The sequence below is a fragment of the Haliotis rubra genome, unplaced genomic scaffold, assembly GCF_003918875.1.
Source record: "Haliotis rubra isolate DU_JTF1 unplaced genomic scaffold, ASM391887v1 Scf536, whole genome shotgun sequence".
Classification (NCBI taxonomy): Eukaryota; Metazoa; Mollusca; class Gastropoda; order Lepetellida; family Haliotidae; genus Haliotis; species Haliotis rubra.
This window is the reverse complement of record NW_025767231.1, coordinates 233,271-256,764: the sequence shown is the minus strand read 5'-3', so window position 1 is coordinate 256,764 and position 23,494 is coordinate 233,271. Positions and strand designations below refer to the sequence as shown.

The following is a 23,494-nucleotide window of genomic DNA, read 5'->3' as shown; positions in this document are numbered from 1 at the left end:
GGTCATCAAGTAGATACAAGTGAACAGTTAAATTGGTGAACACGCGTATGGTTCCATGAACACCCTACCGAATAATCTAACAAGTCTTTGCTAATATAGATGAGCCAAGTTGATCAATGTTAGTGCTTCACGGGACTGACTGGTGGTTTCAGCGGTGTCCTTCCATCGGTTCATTGATTGAAGCACATCAACACGTTATGACCAATCAGCGACCTGTGTTTCCGTTACACCATAATCACGTATTAACGTCGAATTCCCAGTCGTCGAAGCCTCTCATTGTAAATTTATAGCAATTAGGGTCGGACAGAGATATTGGAGAAGGGCGGGATTTTACGCAAAGTAATTCATTCTGTTTGCAATGCATTTTGTCCTGTGAAGAAGAGCAGCATAACGTCTCAGTACCCATTTGAAAAAGGATTTAATAGGATTACGCCTTTACCCTTGGATGCATCAGCTACTATTTCGGTGGATTTAGTGGGCACGCGAAATCGGAATTTAAGCTCTCAGTCACGTTACTTCCGTAACCGAGGGCCTCTGCTGGATATCGCTTTAAATTAATGAAAGAATCAAATATTTACATTTGTGGAAAGTTTTCTACTATACAGTCGATCACACCGCTGTTTAGCATAGGCACCAAACACAGGAGTTCTCTGTGGTATCTGTGGAATAAGGAGCTTGTCAGGTGAGTGAATACTGTTCACGAACGCTTCTGTCTGTAGTGAGTAACTGGCTGTAACAGACTCAGTGTAACAGAAGTGGGGAAAGGATACTCGCGAGTGACTAATTTACAAGGAACTGATCATTATCATCTGCTTGGATACTGTCCATCTGTTGGGCCTACACATTTGAAATACAGTCAGTCATATCAGTTGGAGTAAAATAATTCCCACAAGATATCAACGGGCACTAAACATTTAGATTCTCATGATTTACCTCAGTATCTACTGACGTACATGTTCAAAACAGGGGATCTTATTAACCATGTAGAGCTAAGTGGCATATTTCATTCCGTCGAAGGTGAACTGTCATCTTACGTTATCTTGTCAGTAGAAGGAAAGTTCATTTGCCCTTATCAGTATAGACACTGTATTAACTGAGAATGTAACCGAATAAAGGATGATTAACCTGGGAAGGTTTATAATCTGCACAGGTTTACAAACTTTAATCATTCAGATGAAGTAACTGATGTGCAGTCATCTTGAATCATTCAGCATACTGATATACAGTCATCTTGAATCATTCAGCATACTGATATACAGTCATCTTAATTCATTCAGCATACTGATATACAGTCATCTTCAATCATTCAGCATACTGATATACAGTCATCTTGAATCATTCAGCATACTGATATACAGTCATCTTCAATCATTCAGCATACTGATATACAGTCATCTTGAATCATTCAGCATACTGATATACAGTCATCTTCAATCATTCAGCATACTGATATACAGTCATCTTGAATCATTCAGCATACTGATATACAGTCATCTTGAATCATTCAGCATACTGATATGCAGTTATCTAGAAGCCTTCAGCATACTGATAAACAGTCATCTTGAATCATTCAGCATACTGATGTGCAGTAATCTTGAATCATTCAGCATACTGATATACAGTCATCTTGAAGCGTTCAGCATACTGATATGCAGCCATCTTGAATCATTCAGCATACTGATATACAGTCATCTTGAATCATTCAGCATACTGATATGCAGCCATCTTGAATCATTCAGCATACTGATATACAGTCATCTTGAATCATTCAGCATACTGATATGCAGCCATCTTGAATCATTCAGCATACTGATATACAGTCATCTTGAAGCGTTCAGCATACTGATATACAGCCATCTTGAAGCGTTCAGCATACTGATGTGCAGTCATCTTGAATCATTCAGCATACTGATATACAGTCATCTTGAAGCGTTCAGCATACTGATATGCATCCATCTTGAACCATTCAGCATACTGATATGCAGCCATCTTGAATCATTCAGCATACTGATATACAGTCATCTTGAAGCGTTCAGGATACTGATATACAGTTATCTAGAAGCCTTCAGCACGCATACTGATATACAGTCATCTTGAAGCGTTCAGCATACTGATGTACAGTCATCTTGAATCATTCAGCATACTGATATACAGTCATCTTGAATCATTCAGCATACTGATATACAGCCATCTTGAATCATTCAGCATACTGATATGCAGTTATCTAGAAGCCTTCAGCATACTGATATGCAACCGGAAGCATCATGAACTGTAGTATTGAAACATATTTGGTATTCCAAGGCTTCTTGTGGGTGGTGTCAAGGATGTCCATAATCCTCTTTTATTTTTCTCTTTTTTTCAATAAGGACAATTAGAGATGTATACAGTTGTGCTCAGTAGATGTATTTATACTACTTTTTCGAGATGACATCATTATGATCGATAGTAATGTGCTGGGGGATATTTTCGTGCTGAGGCAAGTCTGGATCTCAAATTGTGCATATCCAGACCACCTGTCATCATTAGGAGGTTGGCATCCCACACATTCCCAGCAAGCCGCACAGGTTTTAAATGCTTTAACAAATAGAACTAGACCTTTCTATAATCTACCGTATGATGTGTTCTTTCATATATTCGATGTCATTTTCTTGCCAATTATTCTGTATTCATCTGAAATCTGTGTATGTCATCCTTCTCGAGAGGCTATTATGTTCATGGTGTTTTTTGCAAAGATATCTTAACTTGACAACGCTGTTACCAAAGTTTCGGTTAATGGTTTGAAGTTTGGACAAACCAAGAAATGAACCTAGTTTCGCTATTGTAGGTATTAAATGCAGGACATAAATGCACAGGTGTTATATAACTAATATGATTTGGGCTTTATATAAGATGGTCAAAATACTGTAACATTTCACGTGTTTCCTTTTCTGAACAAATATGCCTCAGAATTGAAAAACAAAATCATTTTGAAAAGATCTTCTGTTCTACTTCTAAACTGGATTTTCTTTGTACAATGAAAGCTTACTTTTGTCGAAAAAAACGTATTTAGCATGTAAAACAGCAATAACTTACCATTGTGCATTCAGTCTTACCAGGTCACAGTCTCGTGGTTGAAATAGGAGGAAAACTGACTATGTTACTTAAAGATAGCTATAGTCCGTTTGGCTCAAAATCGGACCGATGAATTGCAATCAAACTCGAAAGCAACTAAACATAGAATACTCAATGAAACACTGATCATAATCATAACATCAGACCAACTCTGTGACTTTTTTAAAGACTTTATTACCTGAAAATAATACAGTTGTTTAACAAACTAATATTAAAATTTTGACATTGTTCACAGTTTGTTACGAGGGAGGACTGCAAAGGGAGGAACAGCCAGGTGTATGCGAAGCACGTGCACAAGTGCCGATAAAGTCATTGATTCATTAACCTGTGCTGTGCCGTCTCCATCCTTTCTCGCACACCTGGCTGTTCCTCTCACACCTGGCTGTTCCTCTCTTTACACCCCTCCCCCATAACAAATAGTGAACTGTGTCAAGCTTTTAATGATAGTTGGTTAAACAACTTTATTTATTTTTAGGACATAAATTCTGCCAAAACATCGGTCTGATATTTTGATTATGATCAGTGTTTCATTGAGTACTACATGTTTAGTAGTTTTCGAGTTAGATTGCAATTCATCGGTCCGATTTTGAGCCAAACGGACTATAGACAGATATTGGTCACAATAGGTAGAACACTGACTACGTTACTTAAAGATGGCTAGATAGATATTGGTCACAATAGGTGGAACACTGACTTTGTTACTTAAAGATAGCTAGACAGATAGTGGTCACAATAGGTGGAACACTGACTATGTTACTTAAAGATAGCTAGACAGATAGTGGTCACCATAGGTGGAACACTGACTATGTTACTTAAAGATAGCTAGACAGATAGTGGTCACAATAGGTGGAACACTGACTATGTTACTTAAAGATAGCTAGACAGATAGTGGTCACAATAGGTGGAACACCGACTGTGTTACTTAAAGATAGCTAGACAGATAGTGGTCACAATAGGTGGAACACTGACTATGTTACTTAAAGATAGCTAGACAGATATTGGTCACAATAGGTGAAACACTGACTATGTTACTTAAAGATAGCTAGACAGATAGTGGTCACAATAGGTGGAACACTGACTATGTTACTTAAAGATAGCTAGACAGATAGTGGTCACAGTAGGTGGAACACTGATTATGTTACTTAGAGATAGCTAGACAGATAGTGGTCACAATAGGTGGAACACTGACTATGTTACTTAAAGATAGCTAGACAGATAGTGGTCACAATAGGTGGAACACTGACTATGTTACTTAAAGATAACTAGACAGATAGTGGTCACAATAGGTGGAACACTGAGTATGTCACTTAAAATTAGCTAGATAGATATTGTTCCTGTTTTTGAAACAGTAAACGTTTGTCAAGAATGTACATTTATCACTCTGACATCAAAGCATCTGGGAGTATATATTCGGGACATTTGCCACCAAAACGTATCATGACATGGAACTATTTTGAAGCATCCTCATATGTCTCATACACACATACACCCAGCTTCTGATATTTCTTATTCACATACACCCACCTTATGACATTTCTTATTCACATACACCCAGCTTCTGATATTTCTTATTCACATACACCCACCTTATGACATTTCTTATTCACATACACCCAGCTTCTGATATTTCTTATTCACATACACCCAGCTTTTGATATTTCTTATTCACATACACCCAGCTTCTGATTTTTCTTATTCACATACACCCAGCTTCTGATAGTTCTTATTCGCATAGACCCAGCTTATGATATTTCTTATTCAGATTACCCGTGAAGGTCCGGGTTAGAATATTGATCTTCAGTAACCCATGCTTGTTTTTAGAGACGACCAACGGGATCGGGTGGTCAGACTTGCTGACTTGGTTGACACATGTCATCGGTTCCCAATTGCGCAGACTGATGCACATGCTGTTGATCACTGGATTGTCTGGTCCAGACTCGATCATTAACAGACCGGCACCATATAGCTGGAATATTGCTGAGTGCAGCGTAAAACTAAACTCACTCACTCTTATTCAGATACACCCATCTTAGGATATTTCTTATTCAGATTCACCCAGCATTTGATATTTCTTATTCAGATACACCCAGCATTTAATATTTCTTATTCAGATACACCCAGCTTATGATATTTCTTAGACAGAACTGTCGTTGCTATGTAAGAATCGAGATAGTAGGCTATATCCTGAAAAACGATATGAAATTAGCAACATACGAAATGTTTTCTAGTTTTTTGTGGTATATTTTCTCAGAGATTCTAAACACTACAACACAATGTAAATTGTTTTAGATATATTTTTTCTGTTTTATCCAGAAATAACGAAAAGAGGTAATTTGAGATATTATCTGTTTCACGATTACCAAATGTACCAAGCAGGTATACGGCCCTGGTGCATCCAGTTTGGGATAGTCCCATTTAAATACGTGAGTTATCAATCCCCACTTGATGATCTGACTGGTGGGACGTGCGACGAAAGAGAGATCTGGCTAATGGAATCACACCGCGCCAACAGTCAACGTTTATTACATAACGACAGCGAGTGTATATCAACTGTCAAGACCTGTCACACGGTACAGTCATGAGCTGATCTAGGAAACAAGTCCACGGTATTGGTTTTACATTATCACATGCAAACGTATTCATCATTTATGCCGGATTCTCTAAATAACTAAATTATCGCATATCGATCTCCTTATTCGGTGATGCATATTGTGACTGATTAGGTTATGTTTTACGCTGGAGTAATTTCTATCCATAAATAAAACATTGACATTATTGATCTGAAATACGAACTGTCTGGCTATACAAGGAGGCAGCAGTATGCAAACAAAGCATTGGCAAGCATCCTACAATTAGGTACCTGATAAATGAATATACTGAGACGTATTTGAAATGGTTCTCGTCATTAATGTCGCTGTGTTTTCCGATGTTCCTTGTGATAGGTTTGGCATCATCATCAGTAGTCAGCGTCAAATACCAACTTGCTACTATTGTCAGATACTATTTTCATGAAACAAATAATAAATGAATAAGCCCTACAATAATGTTCATCATTAACGCTGTTATTATTGGAAATACTCTGAACATGTTGTCATGCTCATCCTCTCATAATTAAATTTTGACAACCCGCACTCCTTTCACGCGCGAGGACACACACACACACACACACACACACACACACACACACACACACACACACACACACACACACACACACACACACACACACACACACACACACACACACACACACACACACACACACACACACACACACACACACACACACACACACACACACAACAATAACAACAACACCAAAAAACAGAGTGTCAGTTTATAATGACCATCAATACAACCTCGCCGCTTAATTCCACCCCACCCTTCTCAGTATACTGCTTATCTGGCAGCACACCAAGGTATCGATGGGTCGTTAGAACCCTACCGTGTAGAGTTCAATTCCATTTCAATTTCAACAGATTAGTCTCCATCAAATGTGTACTTCTCTGGGAAGGTCGCCCTAGTTTACCTCAACAAGTGATCTCTCTGTTCCGGAAGGATTTCCACATCCTACGGTGACATTTATTACATGTTAGTTCAAAGAACGAGCAGCAGACCCCCCAACAACAGCTTCCGTTCCATGTCCAATATTGACCGCATGTAAGGTGTTAGAAATCCACGAGCTAGTGAAAAAACACGGTAATTGCGTTGTTCACTTGCCAACAAGATGAAAGTGGCATTCTGCTGCTCCTGTAAGAATGTGTCGACACGTCTACATCGCTTCACTCACACATATGTTGGCAATATGCGATCAGTTGACAGAATGATTGGCAATTACGCGTTCGACATTCCCTGCAATCGCTGCTATCTCCGACAGGTAACATCGTTAGTTCTAGGATAGCGCCTTCAGATGTTTATCACAGCGACTGTTTGGTTTATTCTTTGGCACGTCCTTCTTGGACAATTTGAGATGACCGCATATCGGGATCTATGGGGGTCCTGCTGAGCATAGCTTGCCCATTAAACACCTTCACTAGAATAGGTTACTGTGGGAAAGTCTGTTACAGAGCTAACACAAAAACGTATCACACCAAATGCTGCACTTAAGATTGACCCAATTTCCGCGGTAATCCACAAGATATTTTCATATTAAAATACAACGTAAACATGTCATCAGAAATATTCCCGTCATGGTGATACCATGATGAACAACTACCTTGTCATCTTGAAACAGATGAAAAACTATCCTGTCATACTGACACAGATGAAAAACTATCCTGTCATATTGACATACAGATGAACAACTACCTTGTCATATTGATATACAGATGAACAACTATCCTGTCATATTGACATACAGATGAACAACTACCTTGTCATATTGACACACATATGAACAACTTTCCTGTCGTATTGCCACACAGATGAACAACAACCTTGTCATATTGACACACAGATGAACAACTACCTTGTCATATTACCACACAGATGAACAACTATCCTGTCATATTGACAAATAGATGAACAACTATCCTGTCATATTGACACACAGATGAACAACTATCCTGTCATATTGACATACAAATGAACAACTACATTGTCATCTTGACACACAGATGAACAACTATCCTGTCATACTGACACAGATGAACAACTATCCTGTCATAATGACACACAGATGAACAACTATCCTGTCATATTGACCAACAGATAAACAACTATCCTGTCATATTGACAAAACAGATGACAACTATCCTGTCATATTGACACACAGATGAACAACTATCTTGTCATATTGACAAACAGATGAACAACTATCTTGTCATATTGACAAACGGATGAACAACTAACTTGTCATATTGACACACAGATGAACAACTACCTTGTCATATTGACACACAGATGAACAACTATCCTGTCATATTGACAAAAAGATGAACAACTATCCTGTCATATTGACACACAGATGAACAACTATATTGTCATCTTGACACACAGATGAACAACTATCCTGTCATATTGACAAACAGATGAACAGCTATCCTGTCATATTGACACACAGATGAACAACTATATTGTCATATTGACCAACAGATGAACAACTACCCTGGTCATACTGACCAAGATGAACAACTACCTTGTCATCTTGACACATAGATGAACAACTACTTTGTCATATTGACAAACAGATGAACAACTACCTTGTCTTATTGACACAGATGAACAACTACCTTGTCTTATTGACAAACACATCAACAACTATCCTGACACATTGACACACAGATGAACAACTACCTTGTCATGTTGAAACACAGATGAACAACTATACTGTCATCTTGACACACAGATAAATATGTCAATATGTCAGACTACACGTTACGTCGTCATTGCTGTCAATGTGTCAGACTACACGTTACCTCGTCATGGCTGTCAGTGTGTCAGACTACTCGTTACCTCGTCATGGCTGTCAATGTGTCAAACTACACGTTACGTTGTCTTTGCTGTCAATGTGTAAGTACACGTTGCGTCGTCATTGCTGTCAATGCTTCAGACTAAACGTTACCTCGTCATGGCTGTCAATGTGTCAGACTACACGTTACCTCGTCATTGCTGTCAATGTGTCAGACTACACGTTACGTCGTCATGGCTTTCAATGTGTCAGACTACACGTTACCTCATCATGGCTGTCAATGTGTCAAACTACACGTTACCTCGTCATGGCTGTCAATGTGTCAGACTAAACGCTACGTCGTCATGGCTGTCAATGAGTAAGTACACGTTACGTCTTCATGGCTGTCAATGCGTCAGACTACACGTTGCGTCGTCATGGCTGTAAATGCATCAGACTACACATTACGTCGTCATGGCTTTCAATGTGTTAGACTACACGTTACCTCGTCATGGCTGTCAATGTGTCAGACTACACGTTACCCCATCATGGCTGTCAATGCGTCAAACTACACGTTGCGTCGTCATGGCTGTAAATGCATCAGACTACACATTACGTCGTCATGGCTGTCAATGTGTTAGACTACACGTTACCTCGTCATGGCTGTCAATGTGTCAGACTACACGTTACCTCGTCATGGCTGTCAATGCGTCAGACTACACATTACCTCGTCATTGCTGTCAATGCGTCAAACTACACATTACCTCGTCATTGCTGTCAATGCGTCAGACTGCACGTTACCTCGTCATTGCTGTCAATGCGTCAGACTACACGTTACCTCGTCATGGCTGTCAATGCGTCAGACTACATGTTACCTCGTCATTGCTGTCAATGCGTCAGACTACATTTGTCATGGCTACAATCGTCATGGCTATCAATGTGTCAAACTACACGCTACCTCGTCATTGCTGTCAATACGTCAAACTACACGTTACCTCGTCATGGCTGTCAATGTGTCAAACTACACGTTACCTCGTCATTGCTGTCAATACGTCAAACTACACGTTACATTGTCATGGCTGTCAATATGTCAGACTACACGTTACCTCGTCATTGCTGTCAATACGTCAAACTACACTTTACCTCGTCATTGCTGTCAATATATACACTCCACATGGAGCAGCACAGCATGGACGAGACAGCATTTTGTTATGGAGAGCCATTAACCTGAGACAGACAGGAAACACAGATCTTGAGACAGCAGAGAGCACAGACAGCAGGAGGAAAGCACAGACGACAGACAGGAGGACACAGAACGAGACAGACAGGAGGAACACAACGAGACAGACAGGAGGAGACAGAAAGAATGAGACAGTGAAAGCAGGAGGAAAGACAGGAAAGAATGAGAGAGACAGCATAGACAGAAAGAAAGGAGGAAAGACAGACAGAGACAGGAGTAGCATAAAGAAGAAGGAGGAAAGAGAAAGAAATATAGAAGACAGAAGGAGACAGACAGACAGAGGAAAGAAAAGGTGGTGACAGAGGAGCATAGAGAGAGGAAGAAAGGAGCATAATGAGACAGAAAAGGAAATATAAAGAATGAGACAGAGGGAGAAAGTATAGAATGAGAGGAGGAAAATAAGACAGAGGAAGGATGACAGAGAGTAGTAATATAGAGGAAAGTGGAGGAAAGAAAGAGAGTATGGAGAAAGCATAGTATGAAAGGGAGTATAAAGAAGAGACAGAAGGAGAGTAGCATAAAGACAGAAAGAGTAGTATGGGAAAGGACAGATGGAGGAAAGGAGACAGAGGAAAGAGAGGAAAGGAGGAAATATGGTAGAATGAGAGAAAGAAAGAAAGAATGAGACAGAAGGTGGACATAGAAAGCATGACAGGAAGAGGAAAGCATACATAGAGCAGGAAAGCAGCATGAGGAGTAGCATAGGTGGGACAGGAAAGTACAGACAGATGGAATGCGTCAGGATCCATATTGCCACCTTTACCATGTTCACCGGTTATCGCGAGGCCGTCCGAACTACATGCCACGCGCCAGACCATGGCTCGCCATGTATTAGCCACCGCCAAACTACACTTTACCTGCGCCATTGCTGCTGTCAATGCGCCAGACTACACGCGTTACATTGTCGCCATTGCTGTCAATGCGTCAAACTATTAATGCTACGGGCCGTCACTGCTGTCATCGCGTTAAACCACACGCTACGCCGCCACCAGTTGTCAATGCGCCAACTACACTCTACCTCGTCATTGCTGTCAATAAGGCAAAACTAATCATTACTCTGCGGGCATTGCTGTCAATGAGTAAGTACACGCTACGCCTTCATGGCTGTCAATGCGTCAGTGACTACATCGCTAAGTCATTATGGCTGTAAATGCATCAGACTACACATTACGCCGCGTCATGGCTTTCAATAATGTTAGACTACACGCTACCCTCGTCATGGCTGTCAATGTCAGTCTACACGTTACCCCATCATGGTATGTCAATGCCCAACGCTACACGCTATGCCGCCATGGCTGTAAATGCGATCAGACTACAATTACGCCGCGTCATGGCTGTCTAATGTTTAGACTACATCGCTACCTGCGGCATGGCTGTCACCGCGCTCAGACTACACGTTACTTTCGCTATGGCTGTCAATGCGTCAGACTACACATTACCTCGCCATTGCTGTCAATGCGCCAAACTACATTATTACCTCGCCATTGCTGTCAATGCGTCCAGACTGCACGTTCCCTCGTCATTGCTGTCCAATACCGCGCCAGGACTACATCGGCTCCCTCATTGGCTCGGCTGGTCAATGCGCCAGACTACATGTTACCTCGCCATTGCTGTCAATGCGCCAGACTACACATTAATACCTCGCCATGGCTATCAATGCGTCAAACTACATCAGCACTTCGCCATTGCTGTCACGTGGTAAGTACATCGTTACGTCGTGGCATGGCTGTCAATGTGTCAAACTACATCGCCACTTCGCCATTGCTGTCAATATCGCCAAACTACATCGCTATTTGTCATGGCTGTCAATATGTCAAACTACACGTTACCTCGTCATTGCTGTCAATATCGCCAAACTACACGCTACGCTGTCATGGCTGTCACGTGTCAGACTACATGTTACCTCGCCATTGCTGTCAATGCCGCCAGACTACACGCTACCTCGCCATTGCTTTCGTCAATACCGCCAAACTACACGCTACATTGTCATGGTTGTCAATAATGCCAAACTACATCGCTACCCTCGCTATTGCTGTCAATACCGTCAAACTACACGTTACGTTGTCATGGCTGTCAATGTGTCAGACTACACTTTACCTCGCCATTGCTGTCAATGCGCCAGACTACACATTACCTCGCCATGGCTGTCACCGGCAGACTACATCGCTACGTCGCTATTGCGTCACGCGCCAAACCACACGCTCAACGCCTTATTGTCAATGTGTAACTACACATTACGCCGCCATGGCTGTCAATGTGTTAGGACTACACGCACTCGCATTGCTTTCAATATCGCCAGACTACACGCGCACCTCGTCATTGCTGTCAATGTGTCAGACTACACGTTACCTCGGCATTGCTTTCAATACGTCAGACTACACGTTACGTTGTCATGGCTGTTAATGCGTCAGACTACACATTACCTCGTCATTGCTGTCAATGCGTCCTACTACACATTACGTCATCATGGCTTTCAATGCGTCAAACTACACGTTCCCTCGTCATGGCTGTCAATGCGTCAGACTACACGTTACCTCGCCATGGCTGTTCACCGTCAGTGACTACACCGCTACTTTATCATGGTTGTCAATGCGCCAAATCATACATTACCTCGCCATGACTGTCAATGCGCCAAACAACATCGTACATTACCTCGCTATTGCTGTAGATTCGTCTGACTACACGTTACGCTTGTCATGGCTGGTTCAATGCGCTACAGACTACACGTACACCTGCCATGGCTGCCAATGCGTCAGGACTATACGGGCATTCGCTATTACCGTAAGCCAAACCACGTTACTCGCTATTGCTATTACCGCGCTGTAATTATTAAAAGCATTTCGTTAAGGTTACCGTGGGTATTATCAAGTATATTGCCATATTATTACTGCGCGACTATTATCGCTGCGCTGCTGCTAATAATGTATTAAATCTATCAAGTACTTTCGCTATATTATTAATGTGGTTAAATCCATATCGTGAATTCGCTATGGCTAAGTTACCGTGGTTAAATTCATCAAGTACTCGCTATGTATTACTGTGTTGTCTATACAAGTACCTTTGCTGCATAAGTTAATGTGTTAAATTCATATTACCTTTGCTAAGTGACTATTACTGCATAAATAAATACTGCAAGTATTGCCGCGGTTTGCCAATGCGCTAGACTACATCGCGCATTTCCATTAAGTGGCTGTTACTGCGCTAAATAAATATCGCATTTCGCTATTAAGGTTACCGGTTAGACTACACGCATTTCGGTATTGTTTTCTAATACGCTAGACTATATCAAGCATGCTTGTTAAGCAGCATAAGTACAGACTACATTATTTTCGTTAAGTTACTGCCTTACTACATACGTTTAAGGTTAATAAGGCCAACTATATGTGCCATTTTGTTATGGCTAAGCTACTGTGTTAAATCTATTATTACTTTGCTGCGACTGTTACTGCGCTAACAATATTGCAAGCATGTTGTTATGGCGTTGGCTGCATGGATTCATTGCATTTTAATATGGTTGCTACGTTAAACAATACGCATTTCATTGCGGTTACTGTGGGCTTAGACTTGCGACAAGTACTGTATTGTTGTATTATTGCCAGACTATTAATAAGCATGTTGTTACAGCAGTACGCGCTAGATTTACATTACTCGTTAAGGTTAATGCGTCTTACTACATATTATTGCTGTTTAGGTTAATGTGTTAACGAGATAAGTATTTCGTTGTTAATGGTTAAATTCATATATATATACTTTGCTATGATTGTTAATGTATTAAATAATATTAAGTATGTTGTTAAGTATATAATGTGTTGGGGATTACACGTTACTTTACCATATACACAAGTAGTTAAATAATACGCATGCTGCTATGGTTGTTATTGTGGTTAAATCTATTACTTGCTATATAGTTAATAGGGTTGAATACATTGGCATTTCGTATGGCGGCTACATTGCGGCTAGATTACATTGCATTTTGCGGGCAGGTTAATAAGCTAGATTACTGGCATTTCGTATTGTTATTACGCTAGACTACATTGTTATGGAGCAGTAGCATGCAAGGATTACATATTTTGTTGCGGAGTTGTTAATGTTAGATTTTACACAGCATTTTGTATTATTATTGCTAGATTACATTGCATAAGAGCTATGAGCATATTGCTAGATTCTCAGGACTGGCATTTCGCTATGGTTTCACGCCAGACTATATCGCTAATTCGCCATGGTTAATAATGCGGTCAACCACATCTACCTCACATTGCTGCCAATGCGTCGGACTTACGCCGCCCCGGTATTGTTGCCAATGTAAGTAATAACGCTATGTCAGCCATATTGTCAATGCGCCAGACCACACGCTATGCCGTCATATTGCTCAATGTGTCAAACCACACTTTTACCTCGCCATTGCTGTCACCGCCAGATCCACGCTACCTTCGCCATTGCTGTCAATGTTGCCAAACTACACGTTACGCCGCCACCGTTGTCAACGCGCCAAACTACAATTTACCGTCATTACCGTCACGCGCCAAACTACATCTCTTTAATCTCGCCATTGCTGTCACGCGCCAACCACGCATTCGCATTGCCGTCACGAGTAAGTACATCGCTACCGCCTTCATGGTTGTCAATGCGCCAATTCACATCGCCGCTTTCAAGGATAAAATGCACTTCAATAGACCTCGCCACATTACGCCGCCATGGCTTCAAATGTGTTAGACTCATCAGCACTTCGCCATGGCTTCGCTTCAATGTGTCAGACTCACACCATACCCCATCATGGTTGTCACCGCGCCAAACCACTCGCTATACCGCCATGTATTGTACCGTGACTACATTACTGGCCGCCATGGCTTTCTAAATGTTAGACTACACGCTACCCTCGCTAAGCGCTATTGTCAATGCGGCCAGATCACATCGGCATCTTCGCCATGGCCACCGCGTCAGACTACATTACCTCGCCATTGCTGTCAATGCGCCAAACCGCCACATTACCTCGCCATTGTTTGCTTCACCGCCAGACCGTATCGCCCTCGCCATTATGTCACCGCGGCCAGGACTACACGCTACCCTCGTCATGGCTGCCACGCGCTGACTACATGTTACCTCGCCATTGCTGTCAATGCGTCAGACTTCGCGCATTAATACCCTCGCCATGGCTATCAATGTACCAAACCTGGCGATCGCTACTCGCCATTGCTGCCACGTAAGTACACGCTATACCGCCATATTGCCAATGTCAAACTACACCGCACTGCCATTGCCACATACAAACTACACCGCGGCATCATTGTCATGGCTATCAATATGTCAAACTACACTGCCAATTCGTCATTGTTGTCAATACGCTAAACTACACGCTACGCTGTCATGTATTAATACCGTCAGACTACATGTTACCTCGTCATTGTCACGCGCCAGATTCATCACGCATCTTTGTCATTGCTGTCAATATCAGCTAAACCATACTGCTATATTGTCATGGCTGTCAATATTGCCAAATCCACATCACACTCGCCATTGCTGTCACGCGGCCAACCACTACAAGCTATTTCGCTATGGCTGTCAATGTGCTGGACTTCACCCTTTACGCTCGCTATTGCTGTCACGCGCCAGGACTCACACATTACCTCGCCATGAGCTGCAATGTGGTGCACCACATCAAGGCCTTGCTATTGTTGCTCTCACAATGCTCAAACTATACTGTTCAATCATGCCTTATTGTCAATGTAATACATACACATTACTCGCCATGGCTGTCAATGTGTTAGACTCACATCAAGTACTTTGCATTGTTTCTTAATACTAGGACTACATTGCCACTTTGCTATTGTTACTAATAAGCTGACTACACAAGCATTTCCTAGACATTGTTAATATTGCCAAACTACATCACATGTACTCTCACAGTGGCATGAGCCAGGATTCACACATACTTCCTTTGCTATTGCCACAAGGTCTCTACTTACATAAGCATTATGTATTTTAATAAGGCTAAATCTACACGTTTTGCTATTGAGCATTAATGTATCAGGATTTTACATTGCATTTTGCTATATATAGCCATTGTTGACTTAAGACAGCATTTTATTTTCATTAAGGTCTATATTAAATTCATATATTACTCTGTTATGATTGTTACTTCTAAGCAAATAACATTGGCATTTCACATAGATTCATTAGGATTACATTGCATAAGAGCCAGGAGCAGCTACTGCATAGATTTGAGACACACTTTACAGGAGCAGCACATAGATTTATATGTGGCATTTTGCTATGGAGCAGCCACTGGGGTTAACGAGACAGCATTTTGCTATTACATAAGGACTTGAGAGCCATTTTACAGGAGAAAGCATTGCAGGCTAGTATGGAGCAGCCACAGGTGTTGGGACTACACAAGCAGGCTAAGCCATGGCGAGCACTGGCTGTCAATGCGTCAAACTACACATTACCTCGTCATTGCTGTCAATGCGTCAGACTGCACGTTACCTCGTCATGGCTGTCAATGCGTCAGACTATACGTTACCTCGTCATGGCTATCAATGTGTCAAACTACACGTTACCTCGTCATTGCTGTCAATGCGTCAGACTACATGTTACCTCGGCATTGCTGTCAATGTGTAAGTACACGTTGCGTCGTCATGGCTGTCAATGCGTCAGACCACACGTTGCGTCGTCATGGCTGTCAATGTGTCAAACTACACTTTACCTCGTCATTGCTGTCAATGCGTCAGACTACACGTTACCTCGTCATTGCTGTCAATGCGTCAAACTACACGTTACGTCGTCACTGCTGTCAATGCGTCAAACTACACGTTACGTCGTCACTGCTGTCAATGCGTCAAACTACACTTTACCTCGTCATTGCTGTCAATGCGTCAAACTACACGTTACCTCGGCATTGCTGTCAATGTGTAAGTACACGTTGCGTCGTCATGGCTGTCAATGCGTCAGACTACACGTTGCGTCGTCATGGCTGTCAATGTGTCAAACTACATGTTACCTCGTCATGGCTGTCAATGTGTCAAACTACATGTTACCTCATCATGGCTGTCAATGTGTCAAACTACACGTTACCTCGTCATTGCTGTCAATGCGTCAGACTACACGTTACCTCGTCATTGTTGTCAATGTGTCAAACTACATGTTACCTCGTCATGGCTGTGAATGTGTCAAACTACTTGTTACCTCGTCATTGCTGTCAATGTGTCAAACTACACGTTACCTCGTCATGGCTATCAATGTGTCAAACTACACGTTACGTCGTCTTGGCTGTCAACGTGTCAGACTACACGTTACCTCGTCATTTCTGTCAATACGTCAAACTACACGTTACGTTGTCATGGCTGTCAGTGCGTCAGACTACACTTTACCTCGTCATTGCTGTCAATGCGTCACATTACACGTTACCTCGTCATTGCTGTCAATGTGTCAGACTACACGTCACCTCGTCATGGCTGTCAATGTGTCAAACTACATGTTACGTTGTCATTGCTGTCAATGCGTCAGACTACATGTTACCTCGTCATTGTTGTCAATGTGTCAGACTACACATTACGTCGTCATGGCTTTCAATGTGTCAAACTACACGTTCAACGTCTTGGCTGTCAATGTGTAACTACACGTTGCGTCGTCATGGCTGTCAATGTGTCAGACTACACGTTACCTCGGCATTGGACTTCAGTATTAGCGGAATGAGGCATGAATGTTTATCCCTCGTTTAGAATGTATTTGTTTTTAATGAACACCGTAAGAGATCAGGGGATAACTTTATTTAAATAAATGACAAAATGTTTCAACATTTTGTGGAGGGATGTCAGTGGTTCCATAACGCAGTTTGCAAAATCAATTGCCATTGTTTATTCTTGACTACAGAAACAAGGCAAACACAAATCCAGTTTGAAAAACAAAATCACACTGCTCTTGTAGAACGTTTTAATGATTCAAAATAATATTTAGACATCTCTTTGCGATTTTTGACAACCCTTTTTCCAAATTTAGAATGAATAAACCAGCCCTCAGACGACAATATTGCTGTAGAACCGTTTCAATAATGGTATCCATTGTGCCATTACACGATTGAAGTCTAACAAGACAATGTTGGTAACTACATTAGGGAAGTCATTATTTTCTAAATAATCCACACATAAATGTTCAGTGAAAATTAAACTTTCATCAGCTTTAGAAAGACATTGATTAGGAGAAACGTTAAAAATCCTTCGAGAGCCAGGTGCCTTGTTCTCACACTATATATAATGAGACTGTGTTCACTGTTGCAGTGAGAGAACCTCAGATGTTAGCACCATTATGTGTTATCGATTCCGGTGCTGACTATAAACCACAAAGAGTACTACTACCTGATCATGTCTGTAGCTATGTGTTGGGCTGGAACAAACAATGGCAATAAGAAAGTATTGTACTGAACCACTTATAATGATATGGACTTTCTTTTTCATATTTTCTGCGTAAGTATGTGTTATGAATTTTAAAACGTAACTACAGTTTGGGAATAACTTACACCATTTCAAGGTGATTTTTGTCGTTTTGCAAATATTATTAACCACTTTGTGTTGATTTTGTCTCTAAATATCCTGCTTGTAATTTACAGAAGGAAATGTCACCAGGTTATTGCCCCTGGACATTTGGCGAAGAATCCTCACCTCGTTTCGAAGACATATTTAGTTTTCAACTTTTGTTGCAGGGAGATTGCTTTTAGCATCGGGCTTCAACGAGACCCAGTTACCAGAGATGAACTGGTCGACGCCATTGCCTCGAAGCACTTCAATGTATGACGTCACCGGAAATGGACCAACAACGATGTTTCCAACCTCCAATCGGACAAACGTCACAGTTCATAACCAAGAACAGATGATAGATTTTTTTCAGGTGTGCACCCTTTAAGATTTTGAACACAGTCTATTGAAATACCAACATCTTTAAAATAGGCGATTTTAACAGAAAAACAGTATTTGTGCATCATAGATACGTTTGCTTCATGAATGTCGAAAGAGTCGAAACAATCACGTGTTACCTGTTACAATGTGTATATTCTTTTCGTCAGGACTCGGTTGGACAGTCGTCGTCTCTGAAATCGCAAACCCAACTGTCGAGGTGAGAATCCCATGTCCACGGGTTTCCAGTACTCATGGGTTTCTTCTATCAGGTGGTTGATTACGGTGATAAAACATCTGTCCAAACTGACCATAAATCAAACTCCATGTCTGGTTTTTTAATCACAGGATGAGCAGATAGCATTTCTGGTGATCCTACTCCTGTTGATCATCGTCGGCAACTCAACTGTCCTTGCCGCCATTGCCCTGTCACGTGAGCGGAGAAGATCCCGGATGAACTTCTTTATCATGCATCTAGCCCTTGCAGGTAATAATGATTGCATATGTCACCGCTCTAGGAATGTCAGGTCCAGAGTATGATGGTATGTGTGTCTGTATGTGTATGGATGGTTGCATGTCTGCATGTTGATAACTAACTTCCCATGATGTTGATTACCTGATTGTCTGTTCCAGACTCGATAATATATAACAATCCGCCATATAGCTTGAATATTGCTGGGTGTGGCGTTATTTTACGCCCTTGTGGTACATGACACTGGGAATGTGTTACTCCAGTGTGGTACATGACACTGGGAATGTGTTACTCCAGTGTGGTACTTGACACTGGGAATGTGTTACTCCAGTGTGGTAGACACTGGGAATGTGTTACTCCAGTGTGGTAGACACTGGGAATGTGTTACTCCAGTGTGGTACATGACACTGGGAATGTGTTACTCCAGTGTGGTAGACACTGGGAATGTGTTACTCCAGTGTGGTAGACACTGGGAATGTGTTACTCCAGTGTGGTACATGACACTGGGAATGTGTTACTCCAGTGTGGTACATGACACTGGGAATGTGTTACTCCAGTGTGGTACATGACACTGGGAATGTGTTACTCCAGTGTGGTACATGACACTGGGAATGTGTTACTCCAGTGTGGTACATGACACTGGGCATGTGTTACTCCAGTGTGGTACATGACACTGGGAATGTGTTACTCCAGTGTGGTAGACACTGGGAATGTGTTACTCCAGTGTGGTACATGACACTGGGAATGTGTTACTCCAGTGTGGTACATGACACTGGGAATGTGTTACTCCAGTGTGGTACATGACACTGGGAATGTGTTACTCCAGTGTGGTACATGACACTGGGAATGTGTTACTCCAGTGTGGTACATGACACTGGGAATGTGTTACTCCAGTGTGGTAGACACTGGGAATGTGTTACTCCAGTGTGGTAGACACTGGGAATGTGTTACTCCAGTGTGGTACATGACACTGGGAATGTGTTACTCCAGTGTGGTACATGACACTGGGAATGTGTTACTCCAGTGTGGTACATGACACTGGGAATGTGTTACTCCAGTGTGGTACATGACACTGGGAATGTGTTACTCCAGTGTGGTAGACACTGGGAATGTGTTACTCCAGTGTGGTAGACACTGGGAATGTGTTACTCCAGTGTGGTACATGACACTGGGAATGTGTTACTCCAGTGTGGTACATGACACTGGGAATGTGTTACTCCAGTGTGGTAGACACTGACATGTGTTACTGGGTACATGACACTGGGAATGTGTTACTCCAGTGTGGTACATGACACTGGGAATGTGTTACTCCAGTGTGGTAGACACTGGGAATGTGTTACTCCAGTGTGGTACTCCAGTGTGGTAGACACTGGGAATGTGTTACTCCAGTGTGGTACATGACACTGGGAATGTGTTACTCCAGTGTGGTAGACACTGGGAATGTGTTACTCCAGTGTGGTAGACACTGGGAATGTGTTACTCCAGTGTGGTACATGACACTGGGCATGTGTTACTCCAGTGTGGTACATGACACTGGGAATGTGTTACTCCAGTGTGGTACATGGCACTGGGAATGTGCTCTCCAGTGTGGTTCATGACACTGGATTCGCAGGTTCCGGCATTTTCACGATTTTGACACGGGTCATAGGTTTCATTTTCTTTTTAAATTACACATTTGTACAACATATCGTATGAAACCTTCCTCAGTAGCTTCGATAAACGATTACAAAACCCTGATGCTCACCGTGATTTAAGATGTAGCTTCGATTAACGATTACAAAACCCTGATGCTCACCGTGGTTTAAGATGTAGCTTCGATAAACGATTACAAAACACTGATGCTCACCGTGATTTAAGATGTAGCTTCGATAAACGATTACAAAACCCTGATGCTCACCGTGATTTAAGATGTAGCTTCGATAAACGATTACAAAACCCTGATGTTCACCGTGATTTAAGATGTAGCTTCGATAAACGATTACAAAACCCTGTGATTTAAGATGTAGCTTCGATAAACGATTACAAAACCCTGATGCTCACCGTGATTTAAGATGTAGCTTCGATAAACGATTACAAAACCCTGATGTTCACCGTGATTTAAGATGTAGCTTCGATAAACGATTACAAAACCCTGATGCTCACCGTGATTTAAGATGTAGCTTCGATAAACGATTACAAAACCCTGATGCTCACCGTGATTTAAGATGTAGCTTCGATAAACGATTACAAAACCCTGATGCTCACCGTGATTTAAGATGTAGCTTCGATAAACGATTACAAAACCCTGATGCTCACCGTGATTAAAGATGTAGCTTCGATAAACGATTACAAAACCCTGATGCTCACCGTGATTTAAGATGTAGCTTCGATAAACGATTACAAAACCCTGATGCTCACCGTGATTTAAGATGTAGCTTCGATAAACGATTACAAAATCCTGATGCTCACCGTGATTTAAGATGTAGCTTCGATTAATGATTACAAAACCCTGATGCTCACCGTGATTTAAGATGTAGCTTCGATTAACGTTTACAATACTCTCCGTGATTTAAGATAATTGTTGATTTCAGACTTCCTGAACGGACCCCTAAACGTGATGATAGACCTTATCTGCAAAGTGACCATATATTGGTATGCTGGGAATGTCATGTGCAAAGTTATACAGTATACCAGGGTAAGTAGTTCACGTATACCACCTACAGCTGGGTGAGTGAGTATGGTTTTACGCCGCTTTTAGCAATATTCCAGGAATATCACGGCGGAGAACACCAGAGCAGGGTACAGGATAGACGTAGTATGAGGGAAGTGTTATAGAATTTGTAATGGTATGAACGTTCAGAAAGAAAGGAACAGTAAGTCTCTTGTATTGAAAGCGTCGACCAATGGGTTTCCTTAGGAAATATAGAATTACCCGGGTCAGGTTCCTGGAAGGTAAGAAGTAGTTCAGTGGCCATTTACATATACATATTTCGACAAACGTAATAGCAGTTGCTTATAGGCCTGAATTGATGATGTAGTGTTGTAAAATGAGGGAAAGGTAGTCGTTGTATACTTACACATTAGGTCAGTCTTACTGACACTTCATGCTGCATTCTGACTGAGTGTACTGCTGCTCCCAGATGAAAACCAGTCACGTTTTTACACCCACAACTGCCTGGTAACTATAACAATAATTTGAATTATAAAACACATCTAAAGATTTTTATCACAAAATTTCCGATTTGTCAATCTATTTTCATTAAACAATAAATGTCCCCAGTGCAATGAACATGCAGTTAACTGCCCCCACCACAGTGAAAGTAACCCGATAGGGAGCACTCTGTCAAGGGCGTGTGCAGCTAATCAAACCCTGGACAACCCTGGGTATAAAATCTCGCAAATCGAATCTCGCGTAATGCACTCAGATTTCCCCCGGGATGTTTAAAGGTCATGACGAGGTCTGTTGAAACTTACCGGCAGTATTCGCCCCTGGATAGCTAGACGTTTTCATTCATGGACATGGACAGATCAGGCATATCGTGCACCAAAGAGCACCATCATGCTGGATCATGTCAGTGGTGATCACGTTCATACAGAGGTTACTCTCGTCGCCTCAGTTGGCATAACATTTTGTGTGAACGATCAGATAGAACTTTTGTTTCCTAAGTAGTTTTTAATTGGAACGATATGCGTCTTTTCGTAAAGAGGAGAGATCGGCCACATATCTGCGCAACTTACGTTGATCAGTGTATGGACGACACATTCTGACGTCCACACGTTTTCCCCGAGACAGTAATACACTGATGCAAACACTGACGGACTACTTTCACAAGCACCAGTAAATACAGAACCGTTGTAACTGATCATTTAGACCCTGTAAAATTGAACTTTGCTCATTACCACTAGGATAAGTCAGATAGTTTGGTTGCATGCCCGTTGAAGAATATCTTCGCCTCGAATTGACATAGTGGACGAAATACCACGCCAACTCATTAGGCTTGATCAGTGTTTAGACTGGCAAATGACAGTCTACACCAGTCTTAAGCTGTCTATAAATTTAATTCAGTATCTTTTTGACAGATCTTTATATTCATCTTTCATTGATTGCCTTACTGATCAATGGTGCCTTATACTTCAATCCCCACAGGTTTACGAACAACCTCGGAAATCTCGCCTGTCACGTTTATCTTGAAGGTTATAATTACGACCTGTATTCGATGTAAATGTATTACGACTTCATGTCACTTGGGCTAACCTATTGACGCAGTTCGTAAGACGCTTGTGTTTCATGTAATGATGGTATTATCTGAGTCTGTTTTGTTGCAAGTCAACGACAACAAAAATACTATTGGAGAGCAAGTTGTGAACACATACACACATCTCACCTCTCCTTTTGATGAACAGTTCCGCGTTACAGT

At 41.6% G+C, this 23,494-nt stretch overlaps 1 protein-coding gene across 1 annotated transcript in view; it reads left to right on the top strand.

The window, feature by feature from the left end:
- The first annotated feature begins 310 nt into the window (after positions 1 to 310).
- LOC124253226 (cardioacceleratory peptide receptor-like) overlaps positions 311 to 23,494 on the top strand; it is a 54,944-nt gene continuing 31,760 nt past the window's right edge. Inside the window, exons 1-4 of the mRNA XM_046686949.1 lie at positions 311 to 682; positions 18,436 to 18,620; positions 18,974 to 19,112; positions 21,668 to 21,771. Of these exons, the coding sequence (XP_046542905.1) occupies positions 18,483 to 18,620; positions 18,974 to 19,112; positions 21,668 to 21,771 (381 nt within the window). The 5' untranslated portion in view covers positions 311 to 682; positions 18,436 to 18,482. The remainder of the gene's footprint in view (positions 683 to 18,435; positions 18,621 to 18,973; positions 19,113 to 21,667; positions 21,772 to 23,494) is intronic.